Below are 16,890 nucleotides of genomic sequence, written 5' to 3'. Positions count from 1 at the left end.
ATCAAATAACTCTATTGAGTTGCTGAAAAGGTCATTATAAAATACTGCCACAAGAGTAATTTTTTTACTTCAACTATGTATGTGGTGTGTGTGCGTGCGCGTGCCAGAGTCATCCTCAGGTGTGGTCCTTTGGAAGTTCATTTTCTGAGACAGGGTCCGTCCGGACACCCTGGTCCTGCAGATTGGCTGGCCATCAGGCCTCACAGGGATCCACCGTCACTGCTACCCCAGTGCTGACAGGATCCGTGAGCGAAGCCGCTGGGCTTCGTGCACACACCTTTAACCCCAGCACTCAGGAGGCAGAGGCAGAGGGGTCCCTGAGTTCAAGCTGAGGCCAGCCTGGTCTACGGAGTGAGTCCCAGGGTAGCCCAGATGGTACAGAGAAACCAACTAAAAACCACAGATGTGTGCCACCACAGGTGGGATTTTGCACCTGTACTGGGGATTAACTCTAGGACTTTAGATTTTTCATATCAAGCACTTTACTGGCTAAGGAATCTTGCAGTTCTGAAAAATGTAGTCTTTATTCTGAACAGTCACACAGCTCACCCAACATGAGGGATTTTATCTTAAGAAGCATAAACTGTTGTTGTGGCATTTCATTAGTGGTGAGTATATGCCATCATTTAAGTAATTCCATGTATCTTTGAAAATTCCAAACAATTACACCAATGTAGGCTCCCACCAGCACTGACGACTTCTGTCTCCTTCACAATCTCTAGTAAATTGAGCCATCAAATTTTCACCAGTCCAATGGGTAGGAAATTGCGTTTCTTGGTGCTAGGGAATTGGCTCAGTGGCCAAGAGCACTTACTGCAAAAGACCCAAGTTCAGTTACTAGCGCCCTCATCAAGTGGCTCCCAACCACCTGGAACTCCATTCTAAGGATCCGAATGGCCTCTGGCCTCCACAGGCATCAGGCACACACACATAGTTTACATAAATACACGCAGGCAAGAAACCCATACACATACAAAACTAAGATAAATCAAACTGTAAAAAGAAAAGAAACAGGGCTAAGACGACAGCTCAGCAAGCAAACACATGTACTGTCAAGTTAAGACGCGGTTTCAGTTCCCAGGGTCCATGTGGCAGAAGGAGAGAACCAACTTCTCAAGCATTCCTATAATCAATCCCACCATTTTGGATTCGGGGTCATGAGGATCTCTGCGATTCAGAGCCAGCCTGGTCTATATTGCTAGTTTCCAGGCAAACCAGGGCTGCTTGGTGAAGCCCTGACTCAAAAGAAACAAGTTACAAGCTAATTAGACTTCAACTCCAGAACACAGTTGAGGTGTCACAGTCCCATAGATGAGGGGGGACTTTCATTGCTGCAGCTCTCCTGAGGCCCCTCGTGCCCCTGTGATTAGTCCCCACCCATGCCCTGGAAGCAAGGCCAGTAAACTCCTTGGTCTCACCAAGCTGGACTTGAGCCTTTCAAATCAGGGCTCTACACAAGCACCATATGGCTAAGAGAGAAACCAGGGCAATGCTTACAGCCCAGAGCCTGCCGGGCACAGGAAACCACCTCAAAGGCCCCCAATAAGACAGTAGCATGGGAAGGGGAATGACTGTGGGTTCTAGAATGCCAGCTACAATAGTACCTCCCGTTCTGACTGCTACACCCAACATTACTCTTTCAAGGAAATAACTGGCAGGATATGGTGGCGCACAGCTTCAGTCACAGCACTCAAGGGGCAAAAGCAGGCAGAGACCTAAGAGTTTGAGGCCAGGCTGCTCTACATACTGAGTACCAGGCCAGCCAACACTACTCAGACAGGCCCTATCTCAAAATATCAAAAAGTAACTAAAAAGAAAAAAAACCTGGAAGGAAACAAGCAATGGAATCTTTTCAGGCTGTTGGATCTCGCTAGCATTTTCGTTTAGTGTCCCTTTTGTTGTTACTACCCTAGCTCAGTTGGTACTTGCTCGGAATGGACAGCAATGGATCTACACAGGCTGTAAGACAGGCTTCACTAAATGGGGGTTTTCATGCCAGCCTGAGTCCCTTGCAGATTTGGAGAACAGTTAAAAAAAAACAGGAACTATTTCAGTAAGAGATTTGTTGTTGTTGTTGTTTGCTTGCTTACTTGTTTTTCTGCTTTTTTATTATTATTATTCTAGATAGGTTGGGATGGGCACTCCCACAAGCCATAAGGCTAATCTTAGGGCCAGCAGTGGACAACCTTCCTAGGAACTGTTGGCCAGGGAGGCCCCACACAAAGGTTAGCGGCTCTACTGTTGGTTTCTTGCAAAATCTAGATGATGAGAACCAGTTGCTGCCCAGCACGGTGGGGCATGACTTAAATCCCAACACTCCCTAGAGATGGGGGACAGGAGGGTTAGGACACCCTCACCTGAGAGTCTAGCTACTGTTGCTCTGCCCTCTCCCCTGGCTGCTTGTGAGCTAGAGAGATGCTAAAGAATAGAATAGAATATATATATATATATATATATATATATATATAAAGTATATATATAAGTATATATATTTATTTATATATATAAAGTATACATGTATATAAAGTGAAAAGGTAGGAGCTGGAGGATGGTTCAGCAGTTGAGAGCACTGGGTGCTCTTCTAGAGGACCTGGGTTCAATTCCCAGTACCCACAGCTGTTTGTAACTGTAGTTCCAGGGGATCTAACACCCTCACACAGACATACATGTAGGGAAAACACCAATGTACATAAATAAAAATAAAATCCTGATTAAAAAAAAGAATATATTGCATGAAAAGAAAAATGAAAGAGCAATTAAAAGTGGAACTCCTTGATGAAGTTTCAATAGGGTTGCAAACTGTTCTGTTACTGTGAGGAGACGCCAAGACCAAGGCCACGCTGATAGAAGAAGCACCAACTGGGGACTTGCTTACAGCTTCAGAGGATTTAGTTCATTGCCATCATTATGGGAAGTAGACAGACAGCGCAGGAGTGGCAGCTAGGTATTTAATACCCTCATCTGCAAGCAGCAGGCAGAGAGAGAGAGAGAGAAAGGGAGGGAGAAACAGGCAGACAGGTAGAACAGACAGGGCCTGGCAGGGCTTTTGACACCTCCAAGCCCACCCCCAGTGACACACTGCTCCAACAAGCCACATCTCTTAAATTAGAGATCACCAAGTGGGGGCTAACCACGAGATATAAGAGCCAGGGGTACCCACCACACCATCTACAGCCTGGAGAAAAGCCTCCAAGCCATTCTCCAAGTCCTTCTCAGTTTAGAATGCTGGGATTACAGATGTGCTCTGCCTGTCCAGTCTAAGACATTTCTGTAATTGGAGCCCATAGATACCTAGACAAATCTGTAAGGATAAGAAGACAATCCCCTCGACCATGTTTACCTAAAAGACTCAAAAGCCTCCTCAGACTATCTTAAGCAAAGAGAAGCTCGAGTACCTTAATCTACAAGCAAAGACTCTTGATGCTTAGGGCAGAGGAATGACTTAAACACACACTGACTATAGGAATTCTCTGTAGTTCAAACCACTTTAAATTCAGATCTGGGCCAAGAAGAAAGCACATTTTAAGTTTTGTTTTTTTTTTTTTTTTTTTAAATCTTTTCATAAATGAACTAGTGACAGAGTACCACACAACCATCTTGGAATGTTCTGAAAGATAAGCACCAATGAGCACCGCAAAGCTTCGGCGTCTTCCTAACCAACACGGCTGTAGGCAGGTGGACCCAGAAAAGGAGCCACTCGGAAGAGATGTCTGACAGTAAGGGCACCGTTCCTTTATACTATCAGTAGCACACAGATAGGCAACAATAGGGCAGAAGGAAGGAAATAGCTGAAGAAAATCAGAGCGAGGCGGCACACAGCTGGGACTTTTTAACTCCTGTGAGGAAGGCAAAAGGATCAGGAATCCAAGGACAGTCTACACATCGAGTTCCGGGCCAGCCTTGACTGAGTGGAACCCTATCTCAAAATTAGAATTAAGAGCCGGAGATAAGATTTAAAATGTAAGTCTGGTATTTACTATTGAAAATACAGATATCTATTTTATGCACTAAAGATGTTTTCAGTTTTACCAGTGTCAGGGAAGCTGTGGTAAGAGACAGGTAACACAGAGAACCAGAATTGGGACCAATTTAACAACCTGGCCAAGGTATGAGACAGAGAGACCAAAGCCTTAAATTGATACTTTTGAAAAATGACTACCTAGAAAAGTGAGTTGCTCCTCAAATTGGTAGCCACATTTTGCTAAAGTGTTACACTGAAGATAATTATACTCATTCTATGATGTTTTAAAATCAATACTTAGACTCTATGAGAGCACTCAGTTATTTTTAATAACTGAAAATTTCTACATTTCCCTTTGGTGTAGGCATTTTAAAACAGAAATAGAACACACAGAGAACTCTTTCTCAAAATGACAGCCAATATTGAAAAATGTCACACCAGAACCAAAGCTCAGGGTAAGACTACTTTCCTCTAAGAGAAAAGAGACAATACTACCACGGTTTAATCTACTTTCCATACAATACATCCTTTCAGTTTAAGATAATGCTTTGTCCTTATCTTTAGTTCTCAAAATGCCAGGAAAACATTTTTGAAGGCTTCTCTGGAAAGAGAAGCGCCCAGAAATGTCAGTGGTTTGATGGCGCACATCCACCGGGAGGGCCAGCCACACTTCACCCTTCCTACGGTCTCCTCGGCTCCTCGGCTCCTCGGCCGGGGCAGCGTCCATCCTAACACCCTGCAAAGGAGGAGGAAGGGCAGAGCAGTGTCGCCAGCCACAAATATCTGAATGAAAAAGGACATAAAGAGAAGAGAGTTGAAAGACGAAGCACAATTCCAAATTACTGAGTATGGACCTGTATTAATGTATATGGTGCGGAACACTCGCTCTTCCTTTATGGCCGGGATAAAGGCTCCTCTGAGGCATCTAATTAGGGATGACTGCAAGGAGCCGTCGGGAAGGGAGGAGCTCTGTACCGGCCGGGTCTCCAGGCAGCCCCACAGCCAGCCCAGCTGACGGAGGTGTGCTTATGAAGGGGCACTCAGGTATCGGTCAACTTCCTCCTCCTCTTCGTGAGTTCCTGTTGTTTTTAAAACACTTGACACATGTTTAAACACTTACATAGCTCCTGGGCTTCAGGAAACCGGGTATGTTCAGCTGAGGGGAGAAGCGTGTAATGAGGAAGTTAACAAGGGCTGATATTTTTTTACAACATTCTTTAAAACTGAAAAACCTCTTTAAACACCAGGAACAGCTTAAATAATTCACTCTGAGCCTGAGGCTTCTCGGGGGACGGTCCCCATCCCTGGTCGGCTTCTGGCAGGGTTCTCCTGGATTTCAATCATGACAGTAGGCCCAAGAGCCCACGCAAAGACTCCCGGACCCACGGCTTCACCTACGCCTGGACTTCTGCGCGTCTCAGGGGCCTTTGTGTGGCCTGCCTGGGCCCCACCGGCTGCCAGGGCGACGGGAGAGCACCCTTCAGGCCTGTGAGGGCGCCCCTGGCCAGCCTGGAGCGGCGCAGCCTGGCCCCCGCCCCGGCCTTGGCCACCGTTTTGTTGGGGAGTCGGAGCCGCGTGCCCCGGCTCCCTCACTTCCCTGCGGTCCGGCAGCTGGAAGCACGCGGGAGGGCGAGGCGGGGTGCGCGGTGCCCGCCCGCTGCCCGCCCGCCCCCGGCCCCGCTGCCACGCCCGGGTGCGGGGACCCAGAGCCTCCCGGTCCCCGCGTGCCCCCGCCGGCCCCGCAGGGGCCGCGTCGGCGCCCTCGTCCCCGCCGGGCTCCCGAGACCCGAGTGTGCCGGAGGGGCCGGCCTGCTGCCCTGAGCGCTGCCAGGGCCGTCGGTTCTGCGTTCTGCGCGGAGAGCAGCCGGGTGCAGGCTACCAGCTGCGGACGAAAAGAATTGCTCTTGCACGCACCGTCCTGTGCCCAGGGGCGCACGTGCGCGCACGCGAACGCACACACACACACACACACACACACACGCACGCACGCACACGCACACACACACAGGCCGCCCTAGCTGCCCAACCTTAGTATTCTGGGCAGGCAGTTTTCAACAACTTGCTTGACACAATAACAAAGACATTTAAATGCCAGGACGCAGACTTCACTTCTTAACCTGCTGAGAGGAGCCGCTTTCAAAGCTTCCCCGCCGCGAATAAACTGACAAAAATATGGGGTGCACTTATAAATTAAACACCTTACCCTCAAAGCAACGTTTGTTAATCAGGTCTCTAAAGGAATAGCCGTGTCTGTCTTTCTATTCACCCAAATAATGCCCCAAGAAGGAACCCCTCGCACAGGAGAGCTGGGGAAATGCATTCCACCCATAGCTAGTAAAACTCATCTTAAATGAATGGAACACCACTTGAACTTGAGTTTCCATTGTTTCACCGGACCATCAATGTTTTTAATTAAACAGAGCTACCCTTTCTGCTAAAACACTGCATAAAAGGGTTAGGTTTCTACTTTTGTTGAGGCAGCTGCCGCTGGTTGGCTCTTGTGTTTGAGCAACAGACTGTTGAAAAGAAGCGAGAAACAGCTCAACGCGGTCTTAATAGACCTGATTCCACAATGTACCTTGAAAAGGAATACATTGTGTTATTGTGTTAGTTTGCTACAAACCTATTAGAAGAAAAATAGCGTCCATCAGGTCTAACAAAACCCGTTTGTATTATACGCACTTATCTGCTTCAAATACACTTCTTGGCACAATGGCTAGGACTCAACTAGATCAGCAAGAGCGAGGCGGAAGAACACATACCAGTTAGGTAATGATACACAGGCTAAAAATAATGATAAAGGAAGGCTCATGCCAGCGGGGATCGCAACTTTTTGTTTTTTGATGAAAATGCAAGCAGCCCTACTTTACTTGAAAATACGTTATAAACTTGAGGTCTTTTCGAGAAAAAAAAAAAAAAAAAAACCAGCAACAACAAATTTCAAGATTTATTTCGTGTCAGTATTGATCCAGATCCCACAGTTGGAACAAATCTGATCCACTTTCGATAACAATTTGTTATCGAGAAGGATTCAGGGCAGAAATTTAGCATTTTAAAATCAGAATTAGGCAGCACAAAGATCCGGGTTCCTCAGGGAAACGCGTGAAACAAACAAATCGAAAGCAAGGGTTCCAGCCAGGAGGCTGCCGGGCTGCGCTGCCTACCAGCAGGAAAGGAAGCACTTCTTGGGAAATGCTCTTTTAAAAGATGAATTTAAAACTCGTGTTAATGGCATTTTGAACAGAGAGTGAAACTTGAAGCACAGAAATAGGTGACATTCCTAAGATAAGCCTGCCAACTCTTGGACTGCAAACTTTAAGGGAGAAAAAAAAAGAGTCAAATGGTGAGGACAGTTTTACTCAGACAGCTGAAGTGCTGTCTGTCCACGAGGCACCCTCCCTTCTGCAGAGAACCCCTGTCCTGGTTTCCCCTCTTCGAACACCAGAGAAGGAGAGATTGCTTGTTAGTTACTCTACTGAGAGAGAGAGAGAAAGAGAGAGAGAGAGAAAGAGAGAAGAAGAAGGAGGAGGAGGAGGAGGAGAAAGAAGGGAGAGAGAAGAAGAGAGAGAGGGAGAGAGAAGAAGAAGGGAGAGAGAAGGGAGAGAGGGAGAAGAAGGGAGAGAGAGCAGACCTAAGTTACTATAGCCTCCTATGGGAGGTCTACATTAAAAACTAGATGGCCAAACAATTCATTTTACAGATCTGAATTAATAAATCATTGCATAAGGATTTAGGAAAAAAAAATGTTATCCTGTAACTTTAGACAACAGTTCTGTTACTTGTACAAAATAGCTGAGTTAGACTGTTCTAAACAGAAATTTGAAGTCAGGTGACTGGTAATTGCTTTCTTCATTTGCAACATTTTCTCAAGAAGTGTGTGTGTGTGTGTGTGTGTGTGTGTGTGTGTGTGTGTATGTTGGATGGTAGTTCAGATACATCGAATACTTTAAGTCTTTTCACTGACATCTTCATCTTCACTGTGTCCAAATATAGTTTTAAAAGCAATTTTATTTGGATTTCAAAAATGGAAATGAAATCCATAACCCCAAATTGTGTATTATAAAATTAGTTTCTCAAATGTGTAAGTGTGTCAGTAGAGCAGGCATTTTCAGGTTAAGAATTGTTTTTATTTTACATATATTCAACTATACCAAATATGAGAGGACTGTTTTCTTACAACTTTAAGAAATATTTTGGGGGCCTGAAGTTAGGTTTTTTTTTTTTTTTTGAAGGGATGGATATTCAATATATTTTAATTTGAAGAGATTTTTCAAATAAGCAAATGTTTATCAAATAGAACATTTAGTAACATTTGGAAACCCAGCAAGGGAAGAACCCTGCCTTAAATGTAACCTGTAATCTGATTCTTTGTATTGTGCATAATCTTGAAAACCTCTAACTTCAAGCTCTTACAAAGGATTTTAAGTAGGATATAAGCATTTCTGTTTATTCTCTACAGTTAAAATATGCATTATAATTTGTCCCCACTTAACGAACAAAAAGATCAAATTAACAGTTTTTCTATTAACCTTTCCATTTTTTCTAGAACTGAGTCTTTTTAATTGTTATTTTCTCATTTCTGACATCTAAAAAAATATGCAATAAAATACTGAAAAAAATGTACTGCCATTTATCTTAAAGAGCATCTATTTTGAAAGATTTTAGAAGATGTGTTTGCAAAGTATTTACATATTCTTGGTTTGCCTTCAGTAGGTAAATGAGTTATCATTTCAATTTTCCTTTTGGCTTCATTTGCCTTTCAGCTTAGATAAGAGGAGTAAGGCGGATGGATTTGTTTTAAGGATTTCTGCCACAGAAGATTATTTCAGTGCCATTTTCTGCTGTTGTGTCTGAAAAACTGTTGGCCAAGCCCACTGCCTGCTGCCCCAGACATTCCGCTGCATCCACCGCTGGCAGTCTTCAGAGGGGAAAGATTCAGCTTCCAAACTTGATTAAAAACAGCCTAACGATTTCTGCACCGTTAGAGAAGTGTGTGGTTGAAGAAGCCTAGTAAATTGCTCCAGAGAGGAGGAGGCCAGGGTCTAAGCTGTTTCACTGGGGAATAGGCAGGAGCTTAAAGAATGCAGGGGGATAGAAGGGGACCTTGTGTTCACCAAAACCCACAGGTAAAACTTATTTTGGAGGGTTTCAATGCTGACACACAGTGATTCTCTCTGTAATTTGTCACCTTAACTTGAAAGCAAACACCCAGAGCAGAGAGCTATAGACAGATTTGGAGATTCTGGACTTGTTTTGAGTAACTAAGAGGCCTTTTGTTTTCCATTTAGCAAATATTTCAAAATATACTTCTGCCCTTAAAGTTACCTTCTGGAAAACACAATTAAAAGGGAAACACTGAGAAGGAAAGTGAACCAGGAATGAGACATATGCAGGTTGGTGAATTAAATAAAGGTTTGTCAGCGTCTTCTTGATGATAAATTATTTTTTTGGCTTATGATGATTTTTATAGCAAAACCTAAAGACATCCAAACCCGAGGAATCCAATCATGAACAAAAGTGGGAGGTTTTCTGGCACATTTCAATGATAAAGTGAAAATTTTGCCCCTCTGTGACTGGGATTCAGTTGGAAATCTGATGCCAGAAATTGGTGCAATTTGTTACTTTTTTGTGTGGGCTCAGGAGGAGGAAAGTATGATACATTGGGGAATTTTACAGTAGAGCCGTGTTTAGTTTTAATTTTCCTGTATTTTAAAATAAACACTTTAACCAAAGCATGTTTGATCTTTGCAAGAAGGAAGTGTGCGTTGTGAAGAATGTGCAGGGCTTGGGGATGAAACTGGGGCTGTGACTCACAGCTGCAAGCAGAAAAAAAAAAAAAAAGAAAAGAAAGAAAAGGCAGCGTCGTGTCAGGCCGAGGTGTTCAGTCTAATAACTCAAGCTGTAAACTGTATCCCCTAAAATTACCTCCATAATAAATCACTGTGAGAAGAAAAAGTTTGGGCTGAAGGTGTAAGTGAAAGAAAATCCTCAGGGGCCTATGGCAATGACATAAAATACATATGAAATTACTTTGTCCAAAACTTGAAGAATTAGAACAACGCTCAAAATTATTCTAGCACAAGTTTTTTTGCATGGCATAGATTTCGACACATTTTTATATACCCTGTCTCAGAAATGGGTTTGCATTTTTTTTCCCTTCTCCTAGTCATACAGCCAAAGTGTTTTATGAGCTTTCCCACCTATTAATTCAGTTTGTAGGGGGAGGTCAAAACAGCTTTCTGTTTAAAAAAAAAAAAAAATCAGTTGCAACTAAATGATCAAATACGTATCAAGAATAACCAGGGCAGACGTCCCTCTGAAATTTCCCTAGGTTCCGTTCTCATATTTCAGTTTTGCTTATAGGTACCAAAGAAAACACTCAGTTCGTGTGAGCTGGTGAAATAGCCTGCCTGGACTCAGAGCTCCCCCGGAGAACTCCAGCACGGCGGTTGGTAAAGCCCCGTGCCAAAGCCTACAGGCTTGGGAAATGAGACCATTTGGGGGACAGAATGCACCAGTGCAAAGTGGAGGAGCTAAGAGGCTGGGTGGCCAGAGAAAAGGCGCGATTGTCAAGGGGAAGCTTAAGGACAGGAGCGAACAAATCTTCAAAACCATAAGATTGAGGAAGTCGAGAAACAGGCTCATCAAGACCACATTGAAACAATTTATTTTATAGGCTCCTCCTACATTTCCAGATTTAGTGAGCAGAATTCTGAGCCACTCTGAGAACACGGACTGTTCTTGACGGCTCCCGAGGCTCAGATGAACACTGAGCAGGAGAAAAAATAAAGCTGACACACGGAACTATCAGGAGGGAAACAAAACGAAGGCTGACTCCAGAGAAGTTTGTAGGAAAGATGGACTGAAAAAAGGGAGTCCACAGCAATTAAAAATCCGCCGTGGCTCATTAGGATTCGTGGCTGAATGTCCAGCTCTTCTGTTTATCTTTCTCCCAGGATCAATATCCTAGCAGCTTGGGCCTGGGTGGAGCCCCAGTCGGGCCCTGCGTGAGCCTGACCTTTCCGCCCTCCCCACAGGTCAGAGCATCCCTCAGAACCACGGGCCAGCCCCGCGTCCGCGCTCATTAAACCCCCAGTCACAGGCGTGCGGGCAGTGCGGGGCTGCGGTGGGTGCGGGGCGACAGACCAGAGGCTGGAGACGGTGGGCAGGCAGGACTGGCCGACTCCACGGTTTCAGGAAAGCACGCTCACCGATGTGGGTCCACTGGGCCCAGAAGACAAAGCAAAACAAACCTAGCGCGGTGCGCCCCAGGCAGGCTCGCAGCGCGGAGCTCTGCCTCGCTCTGGGCTGGGGTTTTGCTGGCACCGCAACAGGTTTTGGAAAAGCAGTCAAAGCCCTTTGCTCCCATCAAAGGGAGCTGGATGCCCACACTTAGAGCTGCCCGGTCAGGAGCATTCGAAGCCCTGGAGAAACAGCTCGGAGAGAAGCCGGAGAAGCTTCAGCTGCGCTATGGTCATCTGGGATGCTACTCCTGCTCTGTCTGTCCCCTTGTGCCACGCTGCTCCCTTCTCCCCAGCGCCACTGCCGTCACCTCTGAAAAATAAAATAAAACTGGGATTAAGCAAGGGTTATGAGGTGGGGTAGTTAGCCCTTCAGCCCACAACTGACAGGAAGGACCACTGCCCCGGCCACACACACACACACACACACACACACACACACATACACACACACACGCACACACACACGCACATACACACACACACACACACACATACACACACACACATACACACACATGCACACGCACATACACACACACACACACGCACACGCACACACGCACATACACACACGCACACGCACACACTCTTGCACTCATGCACACACACACACACACACACACACACACACACACACACACACCAGGAGACTAGAAAACACGGCGGGTGGGCAGGACAATCTGGCCCATTACAGGCCCTGGGGGTGGACCTAGGGAGGCCAGCTGCGGCATTCCTCACCCCCACCTGGCCTCCGTCGGCCCCATCTCAACCTAGAGCCTGTAGATTCGAGACGTGGGCCTCACCTCTAAGGGCAGGACCCTCCAAAGCTGCGTTAGGTGCGTGCAGAGCAGGCCTGGCCCCCTCCCGGACGGTGGGAGGGGGAGGGGATGCGGGCACCCGCCTGCTGGTCCTGCGCCACCCACGCACGTGCCTGAGGCCTCAGGTCCTTTCCACCCATGAGTGGACGGGGGTGGAAAGAGGCCGCAGGAGGCGCGCGGATGGCGCGCACTGGCTGGGGAGCGCGAGCGGCGAGGCTGTGTGGGTGCGCCGCGGAGCGCAGGGGCTCCCGACCCTACCCGCGGCCTGCCGAGCCAGGTGGGGCTGCAGGGCGGGAGAGAAGCAGAAAGCTCCCGGGGAGGCCAAACGGCACCTCTTCAAAAGCTTCTCTGCCCTGAGAACAGAAAGGAAACTGGGGCGGGGGCACAGTGGCCCCCAGCGCCCAAAGCAGCACCTGGCGCCACGCAGAGGCGGGGCAGCAGGGGAGGGCCCTGCCCGGGCCGGCCCCAGGGTCCGCAGTAGCCATTCAGAGGCGGCGACACGAGGGCTTTTTTGCCCCCCTCCCCCGGCCACCCCTAGCCTTGACCGTGACCCCAGGCCCTCGGGCTGCCCAGGCAGTTTTACAGGTGGCCTCTTTCGTTACAGTCTCCTCTCACCCTTGTCGCCGCCGCCGCCTCCCCAGGGACCCAGCGGGATGGGCTTGAGTTTTCCCATCTAGTCTGGAAAGAGCTAGATCCCCCCCCCCCAAAAAAAAAAAATCCAGCAACGACCAGCCGGAGCAGGAGGGTTTGGAGAGAGGAGGGAGGATAATGGCATTTCTATGGCCTTGCTTCTGAGCTGCTGGTTAAAAATAGAAACCTTTCATTTTGTCCTGTCTACTGGATAGCATTGGGACTCGGAGCTGCAAGTTTCTGGGGCATCCGTTTATAATCAGCCCACAAGTGTACATTGAACCCCTACTTTGAGAGGAGCCTTCCACGCGGCTCCTATTTCAGCATTTTGTTTTTTTTTTTTTAAAGTAAAAGCTTATCTAAAGTTCTACCAATTCTCGAGGAGCTGTTATTCTGAGGCCTTTATTTTTTAACCTTTGGAAGTGGGCCTAGCGCCCCTGGAATTATTTCTGAGACATAGTTTGGGGGACATTGGGATCTGAGTCTCGATGGCGTACTTGGTGAATCTCCAGCCTCCTGTGCCACCACCGAGCTCCCCGGGACCGTCCTGGGCCACACTTCCCCAGCCCCGAGAGCCAGCGCGGGCGAGGCCTCCCTAGCCTCACACTGCGGCGCAGGCGAATAGCAGGAGCCTGGGGAAACCCGAGCCCGGCTCCAGCCCGTGGTCTGCCCTTGATCTCGGGGTTTTGTGCGGAAGAAAAAACAAAAAAAAAAAAAACAAAAAAACAAAACAAAACACTTGAGACTGAAAACATCCGTCTGAAAAAGAGACAAAGGAACAGGGTGGGTGGAGGGAGAGGAAGGTGGCGGCGGCGGGGAGAAGAGGCCCGGGCCAGGGCGGCGTCTTCGCTGCGGGAGAACCGCCGCGTCCCGGCTCGCGCGGCCTCCTCCCCGCCGGGGGCTTCGGAGAGCTTGGTGCCCCCGGCCGCTGTCCTCGCGGCCATCCAGGACGCGGCGAGGACCACGGTGGCTGCTCGGGACGCGCCTCCCGCGGGAGCTCCGGCCGCCTCCGCAGAGCGCGAATCTCGAGGTGGGGCTCCTTCGGCGGCGGGCGGAGCTGCGCCAGGCGGGCGGCCTCGGCTCCCTGAAGTTCAAGGTGACGGCGGCGGCGGAGAGCCGCGGCGCAGCCCGGGCCCCGCGGGAGCCGAGGACGCGCTCCGGCCGCGAGCGGCCCGGAGGGGCAGGTTAGCGCCCGGGCTGGAGCTCGGGCGGGGGCTGGGTCATCCCCGCTCGGGCCCCCACCCGCGCCCTTCAGGACAGGGGCCGGGCGTCTTCGCCCCTTCCCACGCGGTCTCCCTCGTTTCTCCATCGCCTGCTGGAATCCGAAGGGCTCACTAAGAGAGACTGCGCGCAGGGCCCGGCACCAAGCCGCAGGGCCGAGGGCTGCTGCGGACAAAGCCTCGAGGCGCGAGGACGCCTTTCCCGAGGGCTCTGCCGGCCTCGGCTGGGCTAGAACACGCTCCGGCGGCGATCTTCCGGGCCCAGGCCCAGACACGTCGTGTTTCTCTGGCGAACTCTAACAGGGCTGTGGGCTGGAGCGAGCTCCCTCTGGAAAGCAGTCGTACCACCTTGACCCTGGGAGCGCAGGATTCGTCTTCCTGCATCTAGGAAGGCCTCAAGGCCGGAGGTTAATGAAGCCGCCCTCTGAGCATACAGATACGCATTTGGGGTATCTCAGGACTAGATCTCCAGCCTCCCAATGAAAAGGTTGAAAATATTTGCAATAGGACCGTTTCCTTCTTGCTCACAAAATGAATATTTAATCGGACTTCTTTGCCTACTCCCCAGGGATAAGGAAAAACCCTAAACGATTTTCTTCACAGCTTATAATGTGTCCAATGAACTCTCCCAAGGCTCAGGGACATATGCCAATTATTTTAATAATTGTGCTTAATATTATTAGGGTTATAAATTTGATTTTAATAGAGGGTTGATCGCTTCAGAAGTTGGCGCTCAGGCAGCTCACGGCCCGCTGGGGAGGTCCAGCCTGCCACTAGTCATCCTGAGTATCACAGGCCAGCACGCACGTGCGTCAGGAACAGGCAGTGTGGCCCGTGGAGGCCAGCCTGTCCTCCCAGACGTCCCCCGGGGCTGTCACTCCGGGCCCTCAGCCCAGGGCAAGCAGGAAGAAGCGGAAGACTCGCAGCGGACGCCGGCGGCCCTGGCCCGTCCTGGGGTCTGCCCCCTCCCCCCTCGCTTGAGGCCTCTCGGAGCCACAGGGACACCCACTGGGAGCGAGAGGTCGGGGAGGTTTGGGAACTGAAAAATCATTTCCTCCGTACCTACCCTTTTATTACTGAAATTATTTTTACTTTCTTTACAGCATGCTGTTTGAAAACTCACAAACTCCTGTGGCGATAGGAAGCCCCGTCGCCAAGGTTCCAGAAACAGGGCTCTCCTTTTCAGTCACTTCCACCTGGCAACATTAGCCTGGTGCTTTCTATTTCACTGCTTTCTTTCTTAAGATGGAAGAGTGGATGCATCCCTCTCTATGATGGCAAAGAAAATTTTTTAACATTCTATTTCTACTTATTACTTTTTCTTGAACACCACTGCAGGGGCTGCTTAACACACACAGGGTTTACTGAGCAAGCTTTGCTTAAAATATCAAGGAAAAAATAAAAACAAGCCCCTTTAAACTATAATCAGTGGGCCAAGTTCAAAAACAAAGTACTCAGCTCAGTTTTAAACATGCAATTAAAAATAACTGTACCTCAGCTTTTCAGAGGGAGGGAGAGAGGAAGGGGGCTGGGTAGAGAAGAAAACAAAGAGTAAGGAAATGTTTAGTGCTCTTAAAGCCAGCCCAAATAGCTGAGAGCAAGAAAGGCATTCCCCCGGATAATGGAGCCATTCGACTCTGAAGGTTCCTGCCGCCATCCCTCACAGGGGCTTTCCAAAAATTTAATTCATTCTCAGCCACCAAACAAAAGGATGCAGAAAATAATTTTGAGACTTTCTGCCAAAGGGGCAGCTTGCCCATTCTCTATGCATAAATAGACCTTCCTCCAAAGAATGCAAGGTGGGACAGCCCCTCTCACTCCCGGTCCATACCCTCTCACGTCTCTCGCTGCGTCCTTCTTGCTCTTCAATAACTTTGCTAGGGGGTAAGAAGGATGTTCATGCGGTTTCAACACATTTTATTATATTTCTGTATGCATTACTCTCAAAACATCACAAGAAATGATCAAACCACTTAAACCTTCAAATAAAAAAATCTGAAACAGTTTATGCCCACAATTGTACATATTTATAGTTAAGAAACATTCTTTATAAATATTGTTTCCTCTGTAGCAAGTTAATACCATAATTTAATTACAAATGGATAAATATGGCAACAGATATTTACAGAAGGGTATCATACGGAAAAAGCTAACGGCACACGCTTAACTCCCACCCCCCCTAATCTTTCATACAAGAACTAACAAACCGAACTCGCAAAAGCACTGAGACATCACGTGGAAACCCAGCTAACAGAAAATACATTCACAAGCGTTGGTGGTGATGTGTGCTGTGGGTTGGTGCGCTGAAGAAACAGAAGGGACTTTGGCTCGGCTCATTTTTCCAGTCTATAGTTGCATGAAGTGCACAATCAAGTTGCCCCATTAGAAGGAACACAATATTTAATACCACGATACAAAATAAACCATTTTCTTCCACATTACTCAAAAAAGAAACCAGGTAAACTAAAAGGAAAAAAAGAAAAGGCCCATCACTTGGGGAAAGGAGAAAGGCAGGAAGGAACGCAATCCGGAGCTTACAAATGGACAAACTTCTACCCACCAATAAGCCATTAAAATCACCGGGAAGGGTCCGCTATATACAGTTTGTCAAAGACCGGGAAGCAGGTGGGAGGGAGGGGCTGCTTGGGGAGTTTGGCTCGGTGTTTCTGTGGCGTTTACTTTCTTAAAATTTTTATTTTATTTTGTATTTTCAGCTTCAGAGACACACAAAGATTTTACTTTTCATGCCTAGATTGTTTTTGTTTTTTTTAAAAAAAAACGTTTAAAAATCCTCCTGCTGGTAAAATCTTTTTCATCACCGTAAAAATCAGATCCATAATTTTAACAAGACGATCCTAAGGTGGGTCTGGGGAGGGCTGCGGTGGAGACGGGGGCCGGGAACGGGAAAGGCATGGCCGCTCACACGTACCATTCGTTGAAGTTGGAGGAGAGGCCGCTATGGCCTGCGGCTGCGGCGCCGCCCCCGCCGGAGCCGCCGCCGCCCCCGCCGCCCGCCC

At 48.2% G+C, this 16,890-nt stretch overlaps 1 protein-coding gene across 1 annotated transcript in view; it reads left to right on the top strand.

Annotated features, from left to right (window-relative positions):
* Positions 1 to 15,981: 15,981 nt before the first annotated feature.
* The window catches only part of Zic5 (Zic family member 5), a 17,352-nt gene continuing 16,443 nt past the window's right edge, over positions 15,982 to 16,890 (top strand). Inside the window, exon 1 of the mRNA XM_055609595.1 lies at positions 15,982 to 16,005. Coding sequence (XP_055465570.1) covers positions 15,982 to 16,005 — 24 coding nt within the window. The remainder of the gene's footprint in view (positions 16,006 to 16,890) is intronic.

The sequence above is a fragment of the Psammomys obesus genome, unplaced genomic scaffold (genome assembly GCF_907164565.1).
Source record: "Psammomys obesus unplaced genomic scaffold, mPsaObe1.curated_primary_1811, whole genome shotgun sequence".
In the NCBI taxonomy this organism is placed as follows: domain Eukaryota; kingdom Metazoa; phylum Chordata; class Mammalia; order Rodentia; family Muridae; genus Psammomys; species Psammomys obesus.
The sequence above is the reverse complement of the archived record's forward strand: the minus strand, read 5'-3'. Positions and strand labels throughout refer to the sequence as shown.